The sequence below is a fragment of the Neolamprologus brichardi genome, chromosome 8, assembly GCF_056152115.1.
Source record: "Neolamprologus brichardi isolate AB-2024 chromosome 8, ASM5615211v1, whole genome shotgun sequence".
Classification (NCBI taxonomy): domain Eukaryota; kingdom Metazoa; phylum Chordata; class Actinopteri; order Cichliformes; family Cichlidae; genus Neolamprologus; species Neolamprologus brichardi.
The window spans coordinates 2,391,718-2,413,501 of NC_142111.1; the positions used below are offsets into that span (position 1 = coordinate 2,391,718).

A 21,784-nucleotide genomic window follows, 5' to 3' on the forward strand; every position below is an offset into this window, starting at 1 on the left:
TTTATAACAAAAGCTCAGCACCATCTGCATGACATCACATGCCAAGCTAATCACTTTTCTCCACCCACGTTCAATGGGGGATTTGACCTAAATATAGTTGTTTGCTGTCTATGCTAATGCATCTTATAAAAGCAGTAAGCGCCAACTCTTCGTACTTTTTTCTGCTTCTTTGTCTTCTGGCTGTGACGGCTACTGACTTAACCAGCAGGAGCTCTGATTCAGGTGTCTCTAGAAGGAGCCATACGCTGATTTTCTGGGGTAAGATTTGATCAGGGTGATGATCAAATTCATTGATAGATGAATTCTAACATTAACCCTGGATCTTTTAGTCCCCTGGGGTGTACACTGCAGAGATGAGTTCAGACGCTGACATGGCTGTTTTTGGGGAGGCCGCTCCATATCTGAGGAGACCCGAACGAGAGAGGATCGAAGCTCAGAACAGGCCCTTTGATGCCAAAACTGCCGTGTTTGTGGTGAATCCAAAGGAGCTCTTTGTTAAAGGCACATTGCAAAGCAAAGAGGACGGCAAAGCGACTGTTAAAACTCAGTCAGGACAGGTACATCTGCTCTATGTATCTCTATACTGGAGATTCATAGGCCTCGTTGGCACATTTTATTTAGATTGTCCACTGATGAGCTTTTTAATGTACTTTACATTGCAGAAGTAATATAGAGAGCAGGCACTAACTTCATATATTTCTTGATGAAGGTGTCTTTCTTACCATCACAGGTTGTGACAGTGAAGGAAGATGAAATCTTCCCTATGAACCCACCCAAGTTTGATAAGATTGAGGACATGGCCATGATGACACACCTTAATGAGGCGGCTGTGCTGTTTAACCTCAAAGAGCGTTACGCAGCTTGGATGATCTATGTGAGTACTGCACCAGACAATGCCTGACAAGCTGCTGCTCAACTGAAGCATGCAGACCCTCCTTCATGCAGAAGAAGAATTAGTTCTTCTTTAGTAAATGTAAAAATTGTAGCAAAGCTTAAACAACAGAAGCGCGAGACTAATCCACTCGAAGAGACTTCTTTCCATCCACAGACTTAAACACCTGATTAGGTTCGCTGAAAAGATTAATAAAATCTAACGTTTGATTAAATTTCAAAAAATATGAATGAACGGGGGGTTTCAGATATAGGAATACATATGCTGCAAAAATGTAACCACAGGCAAAGAAAAGGAAACGTGTGGATTTCTTGTCAGAATCAAATAACGCTTCGTTGCCACCTGAGCCTCAGGTACCTTGGTGTGATCTTTGATTCTGCCATGTCCCTAGAACAACACTCTCGCCAGTTAATTAGGAACTGCCTTTTTCAGCTAAGAAACATCTCCAAACTGCGAACTTTGCTGTCTAAGTCTGAGTTAGAAATGGTTATTCATGCTTTTATTTCTTCTCGCTTAGATTATTGTAACAGTCTTTTTCTTTGTTTGAGCAAAAGGAATCTTGACCGTCTCCAGTTAGTCCAGAATGCTGCTGCAAGGCTTTTAACTAAGACACGAAAAAGAGAGCACATTACACCAGTGTTACGTTCATTACACTGGCTTCCAGTACATTTTAGAATTCATTTTAAAATCTTGGTACTGACTTTTAAAGTTTTGAATTGTGATGTCCCTGATTACATTTCTGATGTTTTAGAACCCCACGCTCCCTCTCGCAGCCTGAGATCTTCTAATCAAAGGCTGTTGGTAGTCCTACGAACTCGTTTTAAGACTAGAGGAGATAGATCTTTTAGAGCGGTGGCCCCCAGGTTGTGGAAGTCTCTCCCTCCATCATTACGTTGCCTTGATTGTATTTATTCTTTTAAAAAGACACTTAATACTCATTTATTTAGATTGGCTTTTAATTAGATTTGTGCTGTGTTTTATTATTAATGTATTTTATGTATTTCTGTTTTATATTACTGTGAAGCACTTTGTGGTTTTTATCCTGTGAAAAGTGCTATATAAATAAATTGATTTGATTTTGATTTGACCAACAGCAGAGGTGCAGTCAGCTGAGGGTTTATTTGGGTGCTTTGAGGTTATAGAAAAAGTCTAGAGAAGTGTTTATCCAAATCGATCCTCGAGTATCTTCCTGGACAAGTGAGCCTATTCTCTTTTTCAGGAAGTGTTATAAATGAAACTAAACATAAATTAATGTTAAAATGTTCTTCAAACTAATAACAAAGTCTTACAAATTCACTGAAAAATTCACGATTTGCGGGCCAAATGCGAGTTCACTGGCAGACAGAGTAAAGCAAAAAGCAAACTTCATTCGGGCTGATCTCAGAGTCCAGAATTGCACCATGCAGGAACACACAACAGGACAACAGTGTTACGGTTCAGATATTGAGGGTGAGCACAAAAACAATAACGGTCCAGAAGAGCTTCGGTCAAACAATGATTTTAATGAGCACACGCGTGGGGAGATGAACCCTGCCCACCGACAGCATCGATCCCCGCCCAATGATACACAAACGGTTGTTTTATACCATCGGGGTTTGGTTTATGACGCCCCCTCATGTGTCAAACAGATACAATTCATGCATAAGTTTCAAAAACAACAAATGTTCTGTTGACGACTTTTGACACATTTAAAAGGACATCTTCTCCGTCTCGAGGCCAGGTGCTTCCTACTAATCTTCTAACTCTCGCTTATCTCCTGGAACAAACTGTCCCTTAGGCAGACACAATTTTGCAGTCACAAGCTTTTGCAAACTATTATTTGAACTCTTACCTAAATATGAGTCTAACTACTGTTTGTGTGTGTGTGTCTCGACCTCCAACGCACTCAGCCTCACCCCGCCCGTTGATGCTTCTAACCTTTTACCAGACAGAAGCTCTCTGTGATAGGCGTAATAATCATAACTAAGAACACGTGTAATCTATTGAATAAATGCTTTACTGAAATGATAATTAATGTAATGGTAAATGGCCTGTATTTGTATAGCGCTTTTCTAGTCCCTAAGGACCCCAAAGCGCTTTACACAACCTGTCATCCACCCATTCACACACTGGTGATGGCAGCTACATTGTAGCCACAGCCACCCTGGGGCGCACTGACAGAGGCGAGGCTGCCGGACACTGGCGCCACCGGGCCCTCTGACCACCACCAGTAGGCAACGGGTGAAGTATCTTGCCCAAGGACACAACGACCGAGACTGTCCAAGCTGGGGCTTGAACCGGTACCCTTCCGATTACGAGGCGAACTCCCAACTCTTGAGCCACAATCGCCCCATGGTAATGATGATGGTTATGAATAGTAGCAGTAAAATATTTCCCTGATCTTCACAACAGCAATAAACAATGAGGGAACAAATTAGACTCTAAATTAAGAGTAACATATAACAAGAACTACAAGTTCCCCAAATGCTCAAGAATAAATAAAGAACAGTAAACGAAACTATGAACACCTAGCAAACAAAGAAATTAACTTCAAAAAGCTCAAAAACACAAAGTTAGGCCCAGGATCATGACAAAAATACAGGTGAAAACACCTGTATAAATATAGTTAGCCTCAGCGTTTAAATAATACGGCCCAGTTTTGGCCTAATTTTGTCCAATACTCAGTTTTAAGTGATGGAATTTTACAAAATGGCAGCCAGTCCAAAATCCAGGTAAAATATATGTTTAAATATAAAAATTACATTACTTAAGTCATCTAATGAATGATGACAGATCACTGTGTGAATTAAAGCATCTCATATTTTAAAACCCAGGCCAATCGAATCACTATCCAGTGTTATTTACCAGAAAAAAGAAAACATTTGAACCATAAACAGAACAACACAAGAAGAGAAAATCCAATTAAATTAAAATGTTGTATATATACTGCTTCTGACTTAAGACTTCATAGTTACCACTTACTCGCCTGTCCTTATAATCCATCACATCCTCTGTCATGAGAATCAGTGTCACCTGTGTCCTAAGACAGCGGTCCCCAACCTTTTTTGCACCACGGACCGGTTTATGCCCGACAATATTTTCATGGACCGGCCTTTAAGGTGTCGCGGATAAATACAACTAAATAAAACTAGTACCGGTACCGAAAAAAAGAAAATTTATTCATAACACACGTGAAAAGACCCAGGAAAACCGAGTAAACGATAAAAACGATAACAAAATAACGCTGAAAACCAATACATAAACTATACATTTCACACCTGAGCCTCAATTCTCGCAGCCCGGTACCAAACGACTCATGGACCGGTACCGGTCCGAGGCCCGGGGGTTGGGGACCGCTGTCCTAAGCTGCCTGGTCAACAACATAAATATATGGTGACCTTTGAGACTAATTTCACCAGGCTAACTAATTAAAAAGCAATAGTTATTATGTCAGATAAAGCTAATAAGCTTATATTGACCACAGATGTTGCTTTTGGTTGTAGACCTACTCTGGGTTGTTCTGTGTCACTGTGAACCCTTACAAGTGGCTCCCAGTGTACAACCAGGAAGTGGTGGTGGCCTACAGGGGTAAAAAGCGCCAGGAGGCTCCACCACACATCTTCTCCATTTCTGACAATGCATATCAGTCGATGCTTACTGGTAAGCTTAAAAGTTATATTATATATATATATTATGTAATCCAGTGCACCTCTCTAACATGACTGTTTGCTTTTTTTTTTTCTTTTTTTTTTAGATAGAGAAAACCAGTCCATCCTCATCACGTAAGCTGCATTTAAAAGATTGTACAACAGCCTGTCTTTGTTGATTAAAGATTTCTGATTGTACTTTATGTGCTGTAGTGGAGAATCCGGTGCAGGAAAGACTGTCAACACCAAGCGTGTCATCCAGTACTTTGCGACAATCGCAGGCTCCGGGGACAGGAAAAAAGATGCTGCTGCCACTGGAAAATTACAGGTAATATTTAAATATATATGGATCATCAGCTGCCTTGTCTGTATTTTTAATATTTTACATTGTTCATTGTCTTACTTAAGGGGAATCTGGAGGATCAAATCATCTCTGCTAACCCTTTGTTGGAAGCCTTTGGAAATGCCAAGACTGTCAGAAATGATAACTCTTCACGCTTTGTAAGCGAAGACTTTTTTATTTATTTTAATTCTAAGTCTTCTTTTGCTCTCCATAGATAACGCTTCTTTCATTTTTCAGGGCAAATTCATCAGGATCCACTTTGGAACCACAGGAAAGCTGGCTTCTGCTGATATTGAGACTTGTGGGTATTAATGAGTAATACAATCTTGTCAGAATTTGTTGTATTCTTTATTTAAGCCAATTTTGTGTGTTTTTGGTAGATTTGCTGGAAAAATCCAGAGTAACGTTTCAACTGGCCGCAGAGAGGAGTTACCATATTTTCTACCAGATAATGTCCAACAAGAGGCCTGAGCTCATAGGTGACACAAGAAACGGCAGCATTGCAACAAAGTCATATACACAATGTGTGTATGGTGCAAGGCACCACATTGAGGGCTTGTTATTTTCTTTCCAGAAACTCTCCTCATTACCACCAACCCCTATGACTACCCATTTGTCAGCCAGGGGGAGATCAGCGTGGCGAGTATTGATGACAGTGAAGAATTGATGGCCACTGATGTAAGTCAGATGAACATTTCCTGCTTTTCCATCACTGCTAACTTTGCTCCTAGATCAGCTCTACTTTCATGTGCATTCAGAGTGCTATCGACATCCTGGGCTTCACTGGAGAGGAGAAGATTGGCATCTATAAGCTGATAGGTGCCGTGATGCATTATGGGAATATGAAGTTCAAGCAGAAGCAGAGAGAGGAGCAGGCAGAGCCAGACGGCACAGAGGGTAATTGTTATTCATAATGTTCCACCTTAAGGATTTTATTTATCTTGATATAAATATATATCTCGTGTGCTCATTATCGTTTGTTTTTGGTATATGCAAATATAGATTTTAATCTTTTCAAGCCTTAGAGTCTCAGCCTCTTTTATCACACTCTGCCTTTATTTTTCTTCTCTTTTTCTTTGACAAGTGGCTGACAAAGCAGCTTACCTGATGGGTCTGAACTCTGCAGACCTGCTGAAAGCTTTGTGTTATCCAAGAGTAAAGGTTGGCAATGAGTATGTGACCAAAGGGCAGACTGTTCAGCAGGTAACTGGCAAATTTTAGGTTATTCCTCACAAGTGTTAACGGACACGTAAAAAAGTTCATATCAGGTGCACAGGTGAAAATTCATCCTATAATAATAATACTAACACTACTACTACTAATAATAATAATAATAATAATACATTTTATTTATATGCACCTTTAAAGACCTTCAAGGTCACCTTACATTAGTATAAAAAATAAAAAATAAAAAACAAGTATGAAAGTATAAAAACTCAACAAGGTAAAAATAGACTAAGACAGAATCATGATGAAGGGTGTGCAATTGTGAATAGAAGGGTTTTAAGGTGCAATTATAAAAGTGGAGAGAGAGTTTGTAGTCCGGAGATCTGGTGGCAGAACAGCTAAAGGCTCTGAGTCGTATGAAGTCAGTCGAGCAGGTGGAACAAACAAAAGGGAAGCTGAAGAAGAGCGGAGTGTGCGAGGGACTGAGAGCATATGGAGAAGATCAAATAAATATGGGGGAGCGTGGTTATGAAGCGGTTTGACGTTAAGAAGCAGGATCTTGAAATTGACACGGAGGTGAACTTGAAGCTAATGGAGCTGTTTAAGAACAGGTGTTAGATGTTCAGTCTCATCCTCTTATCTGCTTTATCTTCAGTGTTTGCCTTGGTACAGGTGTTTGCAAAACTATTGGCACTAACGTAATCAGCTTTGTGAGGTTCATATTGTGCATTGATCATTTTTATTGTTCAGTGACAGGAAAGCCTTATCAAACGCTTAATGTCTTTGAATCCATCAGCTGTGTTGATGCTAGAATATAGCCGGCTTAGCTCAGTGCATTGAGTGGGCAACCACATGCCATATGACTGAGAGTGACCGGCCCGGGTTCGAGTCCACCCCTTGGCCCTTAGCCACATGTCTTTCTCATTCCCTCTCCTTTTGTTTTTTCACTGTGTCTATCAAATAAAGCTGAAAAAAGGCCAAAAAAAAGAATATAGCAAGAAACTCTAACCTTACAGTCCTGAGAACTCTGACATCTAATCCTGTACTTTGGGGAAAAAAATAACATCTTGGAAAAATGTGGGTTAATTGTTTTTGTTGTGTGCTAGAGTTACTTTTTTCTGGTTCCCTGATTGTTATGACCTGGTAGATCATTCTGAAATGACAACTGTATGTATTTGTGGAGCTCAGGGTTGGAGTTTGTGTTAATCAAAGAGGACGGCAGGCAGGTGTCGTCTGGACTAAAAATGGCATGTGAAATAAGTCTAGCAAATATAGAGTCCTATGGCTTTATCAAATTAACAGTAATCTTGCTCTGTGTATAGATGTTGTCTTGAAGTGTGTTGCACACAACAACCTTACAACATGATGATATTAAAGTTGCTGTTGAAATCTACAAAATGTCATTATGCACAGGTCTACAATTCTATTGGCGCTTTGGCCAAATCAGTGTATGAGAAGATGTTTCTCTGGATGGTCCTCCGCATTAATCAGATGCTTGACACGAAGCAACCTCGGCAGTTCTTTATTGGAGTCCTGGACATTGCTGGATTTGAAATCTTTGATGTAAGTTTTCTTTCTACGGTCCATCTGATTATTTGTAGAAAAATAAATAAGCTCTACAGTAAATTCCATGTTTTGCAGTATAACAGTCTGGAACAGTTGTGCATCAATTTCACCAACGAGAAACTGCAACAGTTTTTCAACCATCACATGTTTGTGCTGGAGCAAGAGGAGTATAAAAAGGAAGGCATCGAGTGGGAGTTCATTGACTTTGGGATGGACCTGGCTGCCTGTATCGAGCTCATTGAGAAGGTTTGTTTATTCAGATGCAATATGACCCTGGACAAAGATCCAGAAAGAAATCCCTGTGATCCCAACAGGATTTTCTGACTCACTATCTTCAACAGCCAATGGGCATCTTTTCCATCCTTGAAGAGGAGTGTATGTTCCCTAAGGCTTCAGACACGACCTTTAAAAACAAGTTGTATGACCAACATCTAGGAAAATCGAGCAACTTTCAGAAGCCCAAGTCTGTCAAAGGCAAGGCTGAAGCTCATTTCTCTTTGGTGCACTATGCCGGGACCGTGGATTACAGCATCACAGGCTGGTTAGACAAAAACAAGGACCCGCTGAATGAGACCGTCGTCCAACTCTACCAGAAAGCCAGCCTGAAACTACTGGCTTTCCTCTATTCTAACTATGCTTCTTCTGAGGGTAGGAGTATGAAATACCAAATATTTTATTCTCTATTAAAATGGCCTGTTTTTAATATTCAAAATAAATAAAAACAATGATTATTTTAAAGAAAACACAGGTGGAAGTGGTGGCGTTAAGAAAGCAGCAAAGAAGAAGGGGGCATCGTTCCAGACTGTGTCAGCCCTCTTTAGGGTAACTTTCTGAAAATCTGATCAACAATAGTCTGAAAAAATATTCTGATTGAAAAAATAAATCATCACTGATCATTTCTAACAGGAGAATCTGGGAAAGCTGATGACAAACCTGAGGAGCACCCATCCTCACTTTGTTAGGTGCCTGATCCCAAATGAAACTAAAACTCCAGGTATTCCTCGTGACATTTCAGACTGTTTTACTGTATGTATGGCAGCCTGAATACAGCCTAAAGACAGTGTGGCTCTACCTGACTTGTAGGGATCATGGAACACCATCTGGTCATCCATCAGCTGAGATGTAATGGTGTGTTAGAAGGAATCAGGATCTGCAGGAAGGGCTTTCCCAGTCGGATCCTGTATGGGGATTTCAAGCAAAGGTAATCAACAAAAGTCTGTTTTTGTGAGAATACTTTAAAAATTGTGTGTAATAAGAGATTTCTTTGTTTAGGTACAAAGTACTGAATGCCAGTGTGATTCCTGAAGGACAATTCATTGACAACAAGAAAGCTTCCGAGAAGCTCTTGGGCTCTATCGATGTAGATCACACACAGTATAAGTTCGGATATACCAAGGTAATTCATTTTGAGTGTAAGTGAAGGCTTCGCCATATTTGAAATGACATGTGGTAGGGTTACCATATTTTGATTTCCAAAAGAGAGGACACTTGGCCCAGTCATGAAGAACTTTAATAATACTGTTTGCTTCAAGAAAATTTTAACATATTTAAACGATGCCTTCTCTGTGCAGTTAATAAATGGTGAAATGAAAAATGTCATATAGGCTTTTACAAGTCAACAAGTGCAAAAAAACCCTCTGGAATTAAATAATGGTACAGAAATAAGGCCTCATCTGTATAAGAAAAATTACGGGACGGTGCGAGGGAAATTTCTTTTGCAGTTCGTCTGAAAAGCTGCACTTGTGCTTTGGCATCTTTTAAACATCATCAGGCATGCTGTGTCCCGTCTGTAAGGCAGAACAGCTATGCACAAAGCAGCAGCTCGGGGATGACGTCACACATATGGGTCCTCTGTGGGCCCATAGAAAAACCCGGACATTTTCATCAATCTCGAAAATCCCCCCGGACAGAACGTGAAAAGTGGACCTGAAAAGAGGACGGTTGGTCACCCTAACATACGGTGAAACTGAAACTTACTCTTGGAAGGCGGACAGTATTTATCCCACACTGAACGTAAGAGTAGGGGGACTGTCCACTTAGTTCAATTGTTGCTACCTAGCTAGCCCAGCTACTCCCATCTCATGTTCGTATACCACTTAGCAGATCATTGTTTTGGTAGTACCAAACTTTTCCCCACAGTCAAACAAACTCCAACATCATTGTCTTCAACTGTAGTCAGTAACAGTAATCCAAGTACTAGTGAAGAACTGTTATGTTGTTTGTTGTAACCAAGAATCTTTATTATTATTGAGAACAGTGGGTCTGAACATAGTGTTGTAGTTTTTAAGAGACATACAGATAAATGTTTCTTTTCTTCTGTAGGTGTTCTTCAAAGCAGGACTTTTGGGTCTGCTGGAAGAGATGAGGGATGAAAAACTTGCCTCTCTTATCACAATTACTCAGGCTTTGTGCCGTGGCTTTCTCAGAAGGAAGGAGTTTCAGAAAATGATGGAGAGAAGGTAATTAAAATTAGGCCAGAGTAAACTCGAGGTCAATGTTCAGCGCACTAAATGCAGTAGAACTTTTTGTTCCACCTCTTTCCAGAGAGTCTATTTATATCGTTCAGTACAATATTCGCTCCTTCATGAATGTGAAACACTGGCCGTGGATGAAGCTCTACTTTAAGATCAAGCCACTCTTGAGGAGTGCTGAGACTGAGAAGGAGATGGCCGTGATGAAAGTTGAATTTGCCAAGTGTAAGGAGGATTTAGCCAAAGCTGAGGCTAAGAAGAAGGAGCTGGAAGCCAAAATGGTTTCTCTACTTCAGGAAAAGAACGACTTGTGTCTGCAGATTCAAGCTGTGAGGAGAGAAACTATGAATTTTGCAATACACGAGTGCAGTCTGCATAAATGCTAAATGTGATTTTTGTTAAATAGGAAAGTGAGAGTTTGGCAGATGCCGAGGAGCGATGCGAGGGACTGATAAAGAACAAGATCATGCTCGAGGCTAAAACCAAAGAACTGAGTGAGAGACTAGAGGATGAGGAGGAGCTGAACGCTGAACTGACTGCCAAGAAGAGGAAGCTAGAAGATGAATGCTCTGAGCTGAAGAAGGATATTGATGATTTGGAGCTCACCTTGGCTAAAGTGGAGAAAGAAAAGCATGCCACTGAAAACAAGGTGTGTTTTTGGTGGTCACCTAACCCTAAAAGAAGGCAAAATTGACTCATTTTGAAAAAACATAAATAGTTTATCATGTGTTTGTCAGTTTCGTTTGTTTTCCGATTGCCACAATTAGAAGAACAATAAAAAATATATAGATATATATATTATGCAATCTGATTGATTAGAGTTGCAGTTACGGTTAGGGTCATCGCTGATGACAGCTTCGACCTCAGAAGGTTACGATACGTGTTTTACACATTCAGGTGAAGAATCTGACGGAAGAAATGTCGTGTCTTGATGACACTATTGCTAAGTTATCCAAGGAGAAGCTGGCCCTCCAAGAGGTCCACCAGCAGACACTAGATGATCTGCAAGCAGAAGAAGACAAAGTCAACTCTCTAACCAAAGCTAAGATCAAGCTGGAGCAACAAGTTGATGATGTAAGTCTATATAGCCAGTAGTTGTTAAAAAAATCAAGTCACACATCATGTATAATGTGTATATCCCCATGTATTAGCTTGAGGGCTCTCTAGAACAAGAAAAGAAAGTTCGAATGGATGTGGAGAGGGCTAAAAGAAAGCTTGAAGGAGATCTGAAACTGGCTCAGGAATCCATAATGGATTTGGAAAATGGCAATCAACAGCTGAAGCAGCATCTCAAAAAGTATGGATGGGCACGTCTTTGTTTAGGTATAATTTTAAGCTTCTAATGTTTGCTTATATAAATAGATATGATTTTGTGCAACAGGAAAGACTTCGAATTAAGCCAGTTTGTATCAAAAATTGAGGATGAGCAAAGTGCAGCTGTACAATGTCAGAAGAGGATCAAGGAGCTTCAGGTACCTACAGCAGAAATCTAGTGAATTATTTTTTTCTTTTCTTTTTCAAATATCTAGAAGTCAGTGAATGTTAATGGGGTTTTTTGTTGCTTTAACAAGGCATGCAATGAAGAGCTAGTGGAAGAGCTTGAAGTTGAGCGTGTTGCTAGAGCCAAGGTGGAAAAGCAAAGGTCTGATCTTTCCAGAGAGCTTGAGGAGATCAGCGAGAGGCTGGAGGAGGCTGGAGGAGCCACGGCCGCTCAAGTAGAACTGAACAAGAAGCGAGAGGCTGAGTTTCAGAAATTAAGACGAGACCTCGAAGAATCGACCCTACACCACGAGACCATCGCTGCAGCTTTAAGAAAGAAGCACGCTGACAGTGTGGCTGAGCTGGGAGAGCAGATTGACAATCTGCAGAGAGTCAAGCAGAAGCTAGAAAAGGAGAAGAGTGAGTACAAGATGGAGAGTGATGATCTGTCTAGCAACATGGAGATCATGGTCAAAGCAAAGGTAAGCTAAGACATTCATACTGATGAATGCATATAATAATATAACATCACCATTACCTACACGATGCAGGTTCCATGTGTTTCTGCAACTAATCTCAGCAGATCATTTAACCTTCTAAGATCTAAGTGGCCATAACCCTAACTGAGATAGGGTTATCGTCTAATTAGTGCATAACTTAGACCTCAGAGGGCAGAGTTGTGTGCATTCAAATTAGAAGGACCTTTACACTTACACTACAGAGACAATCTGACTTGATCATCTGGACGTAACAATCATTTGACATTTAATTGCTCTTTACCTCTGCTCATTTTTGCCCACATCTTGACTCCTAATCAACTGTTTTGCCGTATCATTATATATACAAAGATACCAATTTTGGTAAAAAGTTTGGCCTCTGAAAGTAAAGTGGGAATAGTGCATTCAAAATAATGTAATCAGCAATTAGTGGATTGTGTCTTGCATATAATCCGTATGTTAGAAATACAAATAAAACTGTTATCCATGTTATCAGATTAATTATGAAAAGCTGTGCCACTCTCTGGAAGACCAACTGAGTGAATACAAAACAAAACATGATGAGAACACACATCTGATCACTGAAGTGAATGCTCAAAAGGCAAGACTGCAGAATGAAAATGGTAAGCAGCTGATTAAAAGGTTTTTGGAGTGAAAGTGCTCTTGTTTTTTATGCCTTATTTTCTGAACCCTCTCAAACAGGTGAGCTCTCTCGTCTGCTTGAGGAGAAAGAAGCAATACTATCTCAGATGTTGAGGTCCAAGCTTGCCTTTACCCAGCAAGTCGAGGAACTGAAGAGACAGGCTGAGGAAGAAATAAAGGTTTGTTTCCACCGTGCCAAACAGTACCTGTTAAGCTAGCGCTAAGCTATGCTATATCTTCGCATAGCTTAAGCTATGCTATATAGCTTAAGCTATGCTATATAGCTTAAGCTATGCTATATTTTAGCATAGCTTAGATTAGCTTAACTTAACTTAATTCAGAAGGTTAGAAGTGCATTCATCGTCTTGGTCTCCTAAGTTGACTCAGTTAGATTTTTTTAACAGTTGTGGAGAACTGGTTGCTACACTGGTTTTAAAGGAAAAGTCAGACGTTTTGTAGAATAGGTTTGTTTACTAGTGGATAATTAGCACAAGACCAGAAACCAGTCTGTCTGTGTCCAGAGTTAAAAAGCTAAATGTAACTAGGCTAAAGCTAAAAACAGGACAAGGAGCAATGCTATTTAAAAGATGTACAGATGTTTTTATCGTTCGGCTTCTTGTCCTTATGTTATAAAACTAACTTTAAAAGCTTTAGTTTGTTGCACAAATGTTTCCAACTAACATGCTAATGCTAACATGCTAATACTTTATATTTAAAAAAAAAATGAACTTGCCAATGTTTACAGTGACAGGATTATTTGACCCTTTATGTGTAGTTTTGTAAATAACAATCCAAATCTGCCTCCATGTCAGGCAAAGAATGCCCTGTCCCATGCTCTTCAATCCGCCCGCCATGACTGTGATTTGCTGAGGGAGCAGTATGAGGAGGAACAAGAGGCCAAGGCTGAGCTCCAGAGAGCAATGTCCAAGGCCAACAGTGAAGTGGCTCAGTGGAGAACCAAGTATGAGACTGATGCCATCCAGCGCAATGATGATTTGGAAGAGGCAAAGTGAGACGTTTTCTCAAACACATACATATGTAGATTTTAAAAAAAATTATAGCGTAAGAAAACTGCCATTATTATGGATTCCCAACTTTCTCAGGAAAAAGCTTGCACAGCGTTTGCAGGAGGCTGAGGAGGCAATCGAGGCTGTGAATGCCAAGTGTTTCTCTTTGGAGAAGACAAAGCAAAGGCTGCAGGGAGAAGTGGAGGACCTCATGGCTGACGTGGAAAGAGCAAACGCTCAAGCAGCTGGTCTGGATAAAAAGCAGAGGAGCTTTGATAAGGTAACTGAAGCATCTTGTAACCCACTGCTGCTAAGAGTCAAAGCATTTCATAAAGGCCTTTACAGATTCTGCCTTAGACAAACTACTTCTTCTGTTTTCTATAGATTCTTTCTGAGTGGAAGCAGAAATATGAGGAAACTCAGGCTGAACTGGATGGTGTACAGAAAGAGTCTCGCTCCCTCAGCACTGAACTCTTCAAAACAAAGAATTCTTATGAGGAAGCGCTGGAGCAGCTCGAAGTCCTCAAACGAGAGAACAAAAACCTGCAACGTATGTAGATGATTTCTTATAGATGGTTCATCACATTTATTTACCCATGCAATCCTCCATGCATCCATCTGTGTATCTGTCCATCCAACCATCCATCGATGATCGCCTGCTGTTTAAACATCATGTTTGCAAGAGGCAGCCAATCAGAAGATAGTAGATTTACAATGATAGCTCCCTTTTTAGAAAATAACTGATTATTTTTCATGTGATCAGTAACTGAGCGTTACATGTTTTACATTTATAGAAGAAATTTCTGATCTGACTGAACAGCTCGGAGAGAATGGCAAAGCCATTCATGAGCTGGAGAAGACTAAGAGGCAAAATGAAACTGAGAAGACAGAGATTCAGACTGCTTTGGAGGAAGCTGAGGTGACCTAATCTGATTTTTTTTTAAACATAATTCACACAAACCTTATTATTCTTTTTTCCCTTCTGTGTAACCGTTCAGTCTTTTTACTCTAGGCTTCTCTGGAGCATGAGGAATCCAAAATTTTGCGCATTCAGTTGGAGCTCACTCAGGTCAAAGGGGACATCGATCGCCGGCTGGCAGAGAAGGATGAGGAGATTGAGCAGATGAAACGCAACCACCAGCGTGTTTTGGAGACAATGCAGTCAGCTCTAGATGCTGAGATGCGGAGCAAGAATGATACCATTCGAATTAGGAAAAAGATGGAGACTGACCTCAACGAGATGGAGATACAGCTTAGCTATGCCAATCGACAGGCTGCTGAAGCCCAGAAGCAGCTGAGGAACATACAAAGCCACCTCAAAGTAGAATATGAAACGCCACTTTAAGTACATCGGTTATGAATCATGAATCATGGGTAAATTAGACATCGTCTTTCTCTCTGTAGGAACAAACCATTCACCTGGATGAGGCTCTGCGGACCCAGGAGGACCTGAAGGAGCAGGTGGCCATGGTGGAGCGCAAGAGCAGCCTGCTACAGGCAGAAGTAGAGGAGCTGCAGGCTGCTCTGGAACAGTCAGAAAGAAGCCGGAAATTGGCTGAAGGGGAAGTAGCTGAAGCCTGTGAGCGAGTCGGGCTGTTACACTCTCAGGTAACTCGTAATAGTGAAAAAGCTCTTTTCTTTTTTAGCTTTAAATCCAGTATATATCCAAGTTATAAGGAATATTTCTCCATAACAGCAAATAATAGTGTCAAGCAATGTTCCCTCTAATTTTTCATGTGTCTGAGCGAACACACAAACTCCCTGAGCGGACACTTGGACCACTGTGAGCAACAACAGACGCGTGCACTGTGGTCACGCCAGCATCGAATCCATCAAGTTACATGTTTACTAAAAGAATCAAATTACAGCATTTATGTTAGACTACTTTTAATTAACTGCTTTAGCCCACTTACAATGAAAATTTAAAAAAATCCTGTTCATGAGCTGTGTAGTATGTTAGCACTATTGGAAGTAAAAATAACTTGAACTCCAATTTTGAAAACACAACTTTATTTTTTTTCTGACTTGTATCATGAGTCTGAGTCTGTGGTCTGGGAGAGAGTCTGTAACTCTCTGTCTGCAAAATACAGAATATAAAGACCAATGTTGGGCAATTAATTATATAGTTACTTCTTCAAAAAAGTAACTGAGTTTTGCAAACAAAGTTTTTTGCAGCTGTTTACCTAAAAATGCAACCAAGAGTTTTTTTAAATAAACATTTTAAAATATTTACAGAACAATCAGCTGTTCTGCATCAAATCTGATGCCACACAAATTATTTGTGCCACTCCAAAAAGAATTTCTGTCCACTATGAGATAAACGAGAACAACAGCCTGATACCTGCAGGCCTGACAACAGGAGATGTATCACTGCTGTAACACCTGTAACATTCAGCAGTCGCCTCATTGTTCTGACACACAACAAAACTACTGACTACACTACACACTAACTACACAAGATTTGCGCTAAACGTCTCAAATCTCTCACATCTCAAAACGCTGCTGTCACTCCTAAAACTTCCCCCTTCCTAAACAACTAAAGGCCATGTTGCCATATCATTTTTTGATTGGTCGACATGGTACATTTTTCCACCAATAGGAAAGGCTGGAGGGGGGGAGGGGTGGTTTTGTTTTTGCTCACATTTGAGCGTTTTCCTTATAAAACGCGTTTTTTACCGTTTCTTCCCACAGTAAATATAAACAACGACAGTATTCAGGAAGAAAACCAAACATTGCAGATGTTTTTATCATAACTCTGGTTTTTCGTGGCCGATCAACACAATTTAAAAACTGGTATAAAGTCCACACTTTTTCTGTCAATTGTTCCGTCTGTCCTGCTCACATCTCCAATGGTCGTACACGTTGTCATTAACGTGGCTTCACTCCTCATCAGCCACGCCGCTTTGCTAGCTAAAACACAGGTGTCTGACGCTGTCATAGCCTGTCATCGATGTTGAATAGCTGCATATATATGACTGTGAATCGCATTATTGGCTGAACTATAGGATAAAGTGGCATCGTTCTAATCCCATACTGGAGCAGCCAGTCACTTACTGACTAACACTGCAAAACAGAATTGTTAAAGTTCTAATTTTAATTTCAATTCAGGTTAGATGTTTTTTGTGTGCAATGCAGATTTTCTGTGCGCAGAGACCGTGCCAGCAGTGCGCACGCGCGCAGCTTAGAGAGAACAATGGTGTCAAGGTGTGTGCTGTGTGGCAGGCAGTCGCAGGACTCAGAAACAGATGGTTAAACACAAAGCGCAGCTTTTATTGCTGGGGAAACTCGGATGCTAAAGTACAGAGAACCGAACATCATAACTGGAAACAGAGAACTAAGAGGCTAGAGACTATGAGACGGTAAGAGTGTGTACGTTAGCAACACGACAGCAAGGAGTGAATGACAAAGGACTAAAATACACAGTGGAGTAATCAGGGAACAGGAGACAGGAGGAAAACACAGCAAGGACAAATCAAGCAGGACGAGACAAGGGAGGGAAAACTAGACACGCTAACAAAGCACACACGTCTATCAAAGTAAAACAGAAAATGTGAAACATACGCACAGACTCAGACACAGTAAAACCAAAATACAAAAAACTTGTGAAATATAGTGAAATATCTGCAGGTGGGTAATGGGGCTGCTGATATAAAATTAAATATGTTGTTGGACTTGTGAGAGTTCACGCATGGATTGTTAGCACAAGTTCGCTTTTATTGACAGCTGGTTTGTTGTCATTTGGCTGCAGAACACCAGTCTGCTCAACTCTAAGAGAAAGCTGGATGCAGATGTCAGCCAGCTGCAGGGCGAGGTGGAGGACGCCATCCAAGAGGCTCGTAATGCAGAGGAAAAAGCCAAAAAGGCCATCACTGATGTAAATGTCTTTATCCTTAATTTTATTCAACAATCGTTCATTTTCCATTTTTCAATGACAAAGTAGACTTTGAACATCAACCTAACCTCCTGTGCAAATGTAGGCAGCAATGATGGCGGAGGAACTGAAGAAAGAACAGGACACAAGCAGTCACCTGGAGAGGATGAAGAAGAACCTGGAGGTATCTGTGAAGGATCTGCAACACCGCCTGGACGAAGCAGAGAACCTGGCTCTGAAGGGGGGCAAGAAGCAGCTTCAGAAACTGGAAGCACGGGTATCATAGCCTTTCATAAACAGTACCTGAGAAGCATCACTTATAACGATGACCACAGTTGATGCTAAATTTGTTGAGTGCTGCCTTTAGGTACGTGAGCTGGAGGGGGAAGTGGAACTTGAACAGAAAAGAGCCGCTGATGCCATAAAAGGAGTCCGGAAATACGAGAGGAGAGTCAAGGAGCTCACTTACCAGACTGAGGAGGACAAGAAGACTGTTTTGAGACTACAGGACCTCGTAGGCAAGCTGCAGCTCAAAGTCAAGGCCTACAAACGACAAAATGAAGAAGCGGTAAGAGCTTCTCGTGAAGTGAGAAATTTGATATTCTCATCATTATTATTCGGTAGCTAAATTTCAGAGTTTTCCTACAGGAGGAGCAGGCCAACGTTCATCTTGCTAAGCTGAGGAAGGTGCAACATGAGCTGGAGGAGGCGCAGGAGCGTGCAGACATCGCTGAATCCCAGGTTAACAAGATGAGAGCTAAAAGCAGAGAGTTTGGAAAGGTAAAGTTAGAAACCTGAATATTTTGTTTTCTCCTGCAGTCATTCACATTTACATTATCAAGCTGTGTTTAACCACCAGTTAAAAAAGCATACTTGTTGCCTATGTGTGGCCTAACATGGATGGAAACGCTGGGAATGGCCATCAGTGGCTACGGAGACTGCAGCAGGAAATTAAAAAAGAATAATGAGAGTGGATTATTTTATATTTTTACTTATATATTTGATTTTATTTCCTTTTCTTCTTGTCTCAGGCTGCAGAATCCGAGTAAAACATCCAGCGATGGCAGAACTTATTAGCATAAATGGAAATGAACAAACATTTGTTGTTTTGCTGTGAAACTGTAGCAGAATAAAGTGATTTAAAGCATAACGTTGTTTAATGTTGTTCGTTTTTTCTCTGCATTCAATATCAGCCATCACAATCAAGAGCAATGTTCCACCAGCCCACGCAACAATCACAATCTCAGTATTTCATATTATATCTTAATATTAGCAGAAATGAGTGGAAACCTTTGCTTGATGCGTTCATGAGCAAGTCGAACTTCTTTTTGTGGTGCTAATTAGGCAGCTAGCGACAGCACTCTAACAGATAATCAGTTTCACAGGAGTGAGAGGTTTATATATAAACTGCTATGTATGTGGGCAGTTAGCATCTAATTAGAGCAAATGTTTGCAGAGATTAGGGAAAGGCCTGGTGACATTTACATTCTGTGTTAAAATAGCCATCTTTTTCAATGTCACTCATCTACATCTACTTAATCCTCGGAAGGCTCTAGAGGATTACAACAAGATGGACTATTAGGGTGTGCCACCCAATTCTCCACAACACAGGGATCGTGTTTTTATTCATTGTCAGTGCTCTAACCTCCTAGGATCTGGCGTCCACATATGTGGACATCACATTTTGGGTTAATTAGACCAAAATACTAAATTTTGCTCTACAAGGGCCTGATATCCACTTACGAGGTGGATAGCATTATACTGCTACTGTTCTATCGAAATTTTAAATGAATATCCTCATATGTGGCTCTGATTTTTCTTAGAAACAAAAATTAGGTAAAAAAATAATAATCTGGTAATTCTTTGTTTTTACATTCAAATCAAATCACTATTATTGTCACATCACATGTGCAGGTACACTGGTACAGTACATGCGAGTGAAATTCTTGTGTGCGAGCTTCACAAGCAACAGAGTTGTGCAAAAATACAATAACATAAAACAAGCAAAATATAAGAATGGCTAAATCTGAGACTAATAAATATATGTACAATATATAATAGTATATGCGTTTCTGGATGTGTATACTAAATATGTTTTTCTACGTGTGTGTGTGTGTGTGTATACAAATTTACAAATTAAATAGAGTAAGCAATAAAATATATAAATATTCATCAGGTCCCAATCAGCCCAAATATCAAAGAGAAATTAAAAATGTATGCCGTGGAAGAGTTCGGGTCTTAGGAGGTTAAAGTCCTCATCATTACAGGTATTGAATTTGTCTGGGAGAAAGACTGAAAGCCAAAGTCTGACATCGACATGTTATATATCAGAAAGACTGAATGGAGTCAGAATAAGACTCTTTCCCTTCGTTTGGTTACGTTTTTTTATTGGTTTTCCAGCACTCGATGAATTCCAAGAAGCTTTTGTCCTCATTCGTAATGTCATTTGAACTTTGGTTACCTCATGAACTAAGAAAGACGTTTGGCTATTTTTATTTTTTTGCTTAAAACTTCAACAAGTTCAACAGCTAGATGATAACACTGCCTACTGTTTGTTTGCTGCTGAGTAGTAATAGTCTGCATTTGGAGATTGCTGCTATGAATAATAACGCCTCTTGGCCATCGCGCTCTGAGACTGGTTCTTCCTGTTCAAAGGGAGTTTTTGCTTCCCGCTGTCGCCAAAGTGCTTTCTCGTAGGTTAACTGATTGTTGGGGGTTTCTCTGTTTTCTCTGTATTACTATAAGATCTTTACCTTCCAATATAAAGTGCCTTTTGGCAACTATTGTTCTGACTTGGCACTACAGAAATAAAACTGAACTGAACTGAATTAGAATATGAGTTGTACATGTAGCACTGGGGAGTTTCATGTGAATATGATTGTATAATGTTTCTTTCAAAATGTACCTGTCGCTTCAGTTTAGTTCTAAAAAAAACCCAAATAGCTTTGTCAAAACGTGTTGGTTTAATCACACAAACTCACTGTATGTTAATAAATGTGAATAATCTGAGAGCAGCTGCTGGGATTCATTTCTCTTCAAACATCTGCTTTTTCCAGAAGTGTCTGCAGGCTGTTCTCCATTTTTTTTTCCCTCTTTGTCCTTTTTTTATCTGTATATATATATATATATATATATTACCATTCCACTCTTCAGTCTCCCCAGAGCATGACTCCGCCATCTGAAAAAGTTAAATATATAACTGAAATTAACATTAGGAAAAGAAAAAATGCTAATACATGTCATTTTCAGACAGCTGGAATTAACATAATTTCACTCTGAGTAGGAAGCTGATTGAGAGTCCAGCTGGATTCAGCCTGCTTTGCTCTGTTTTCCATGTCATGGAGTGCAGAGATGATGCCATCTCTAGCCGTTGTGAGGTTTTCATCAAAGTCCATGAGGTTGAAGGATTTTGAGTGGTTAAGAAATTTTTTGTAAAAGTCTTTCACCATGTTCCAGGCCACCAATGTGCAGCCCCGGTCGAAGTAAGCCCGTGTGAAAGATGCAGCCAGGGAGAAGCAAGCAATTGCTGCGTCAGCCAGCAGTTTACAGATGTGAGCAGCAGCTTTTTAGGCCCTGCTCTTTAGAAACACAGTCAAACTGTGTCATGGTCCTGGGTCATGTGACCCAGTATTCTGAGTTCTTGATGTTTTTGTTATTCCTTTCAGTCTAGTTTCATTTCAGTTTATCTAGTTACATTCTGTCATGCCTAGGTTACAGTTTTAATTCATGATTTATCAAGCTCCCCATTTGTCTCATCCCTGTGTGAAGTTTTCTGTGTTAAGTCTTTGTGTGTTTATCATGTTTCATGTCCAAGTTTTCTTTGTCTAGTTCGAGTCATGTCTAGGTCTCGTTATGTTTCCCGTTTTATTTTGAAGGATCCTTGTGTTTTTTGTTTATTGTATTTAGCTTCACATCCCCTCTCCTGTCATTATGTTAATTGTTGTCAGCTGTTTTCCCTATGTGATTCCGCTTCCCCTGATGGTTTGTTATGTGTACTTAATCCGTGTGTTTCTGCTCAGTCGGTGTCAGATCGTCTGTTAACCTCACCACAGTTTTCATAGGTTTACTCCATTGTTTCTCTGTGTTTTCTAGTTTACTCAGTGTTCATAGTTTGTCATAGTTTTTCACTGAGTGTCACAGCCCTTTTGTTAACAGTGTTCATAGCCTCCTTACTTTCCCTAGTTTCACGTTTTTTTTCTGCAATCAGCCACAATAAAGGCTCG

General features: G+C 40.2%; 1 protein-coding gene across 1 annotated transcript; it reads left to right on the forward strand.

Moving 5' to 3' along the window:
- Window positions 1-353: 353 nt before the first annotated feature.
- On the forward strand, window positions 354-18,610 carry LOC102784652 (myosin-4-like). Its single transcript, XM_087845171.1, has 38 exons — window positions 354-557; window positions 731-874; window positions 4,375-4,531; window positions 4,626-4,653; window positions 4,732-4,846; window positions 4,927-5,019; window positions 5,099-5,162; window positions 5,242-5,340; window positions 5,436-5,539; window positions 5,620-5,758; window positions 5,946-6,064; window positions 7,442-7,591; window positions 7,670-7,840; window positions 7,936-8,242; window positions 8,334-8,416; window positions 8,501-8,588; window positions 8,678-8,795; window positions 8,867-8,990; window positions 9,917-10,053; window positions 10,139-10,394; window positions 10,472-10,714; window positions 10,963-11,139; window positions 11,217-11,362; window positions 11,447-11,537; window positions 11,637-12,026; window positions 12,538-12,664; window positions 12,744-12,862; window positions 13,496-13,692; window positions 13,787-13,970; window positions 14,075-14,240; window positions 14,485-14,609; window positions 14,703-15,011; window positions 15,095-15,298; window positions 17,439-17,564; window positions 17,668-17,838; window positions 17,929-18,129; window positions 18,186-18,341; window positions 18,593-18,610. The coding sequence occupies exons 1-38, from the start codon at window positions 354-356 to the stop codon at window positions 18,608-18,610; spliced, it is 5,850 nt and encodes a 1,949-aa protein (XP_087701297.1).
- Window positions 18,611-21,784: the final 3,174 nt, after the last annotated feature.

Coding starts and splice junctions, on each gene's coding strand:
- LOC102784652 (XM_087845171.1), top strand. CDS start 354: ATGAGTTCAGACGCTGACATGGCTGTTTTTGGGGAGGCCGCTCCATAT. Junction 11,140..11,216: donor TGGAGCAACAAGTTGATGAT/GTAAGTCTATAT, acceptor CCCATGTATTAG/CTTGAGGGCTCTCTAGAACA. Junction 14,241..14,484: donor AGAGAACAAAAACCTGCAAC/GTATGTAGATGA, acceptor TTACATTTATAG/AAGAAATTTCTGATCTGACT.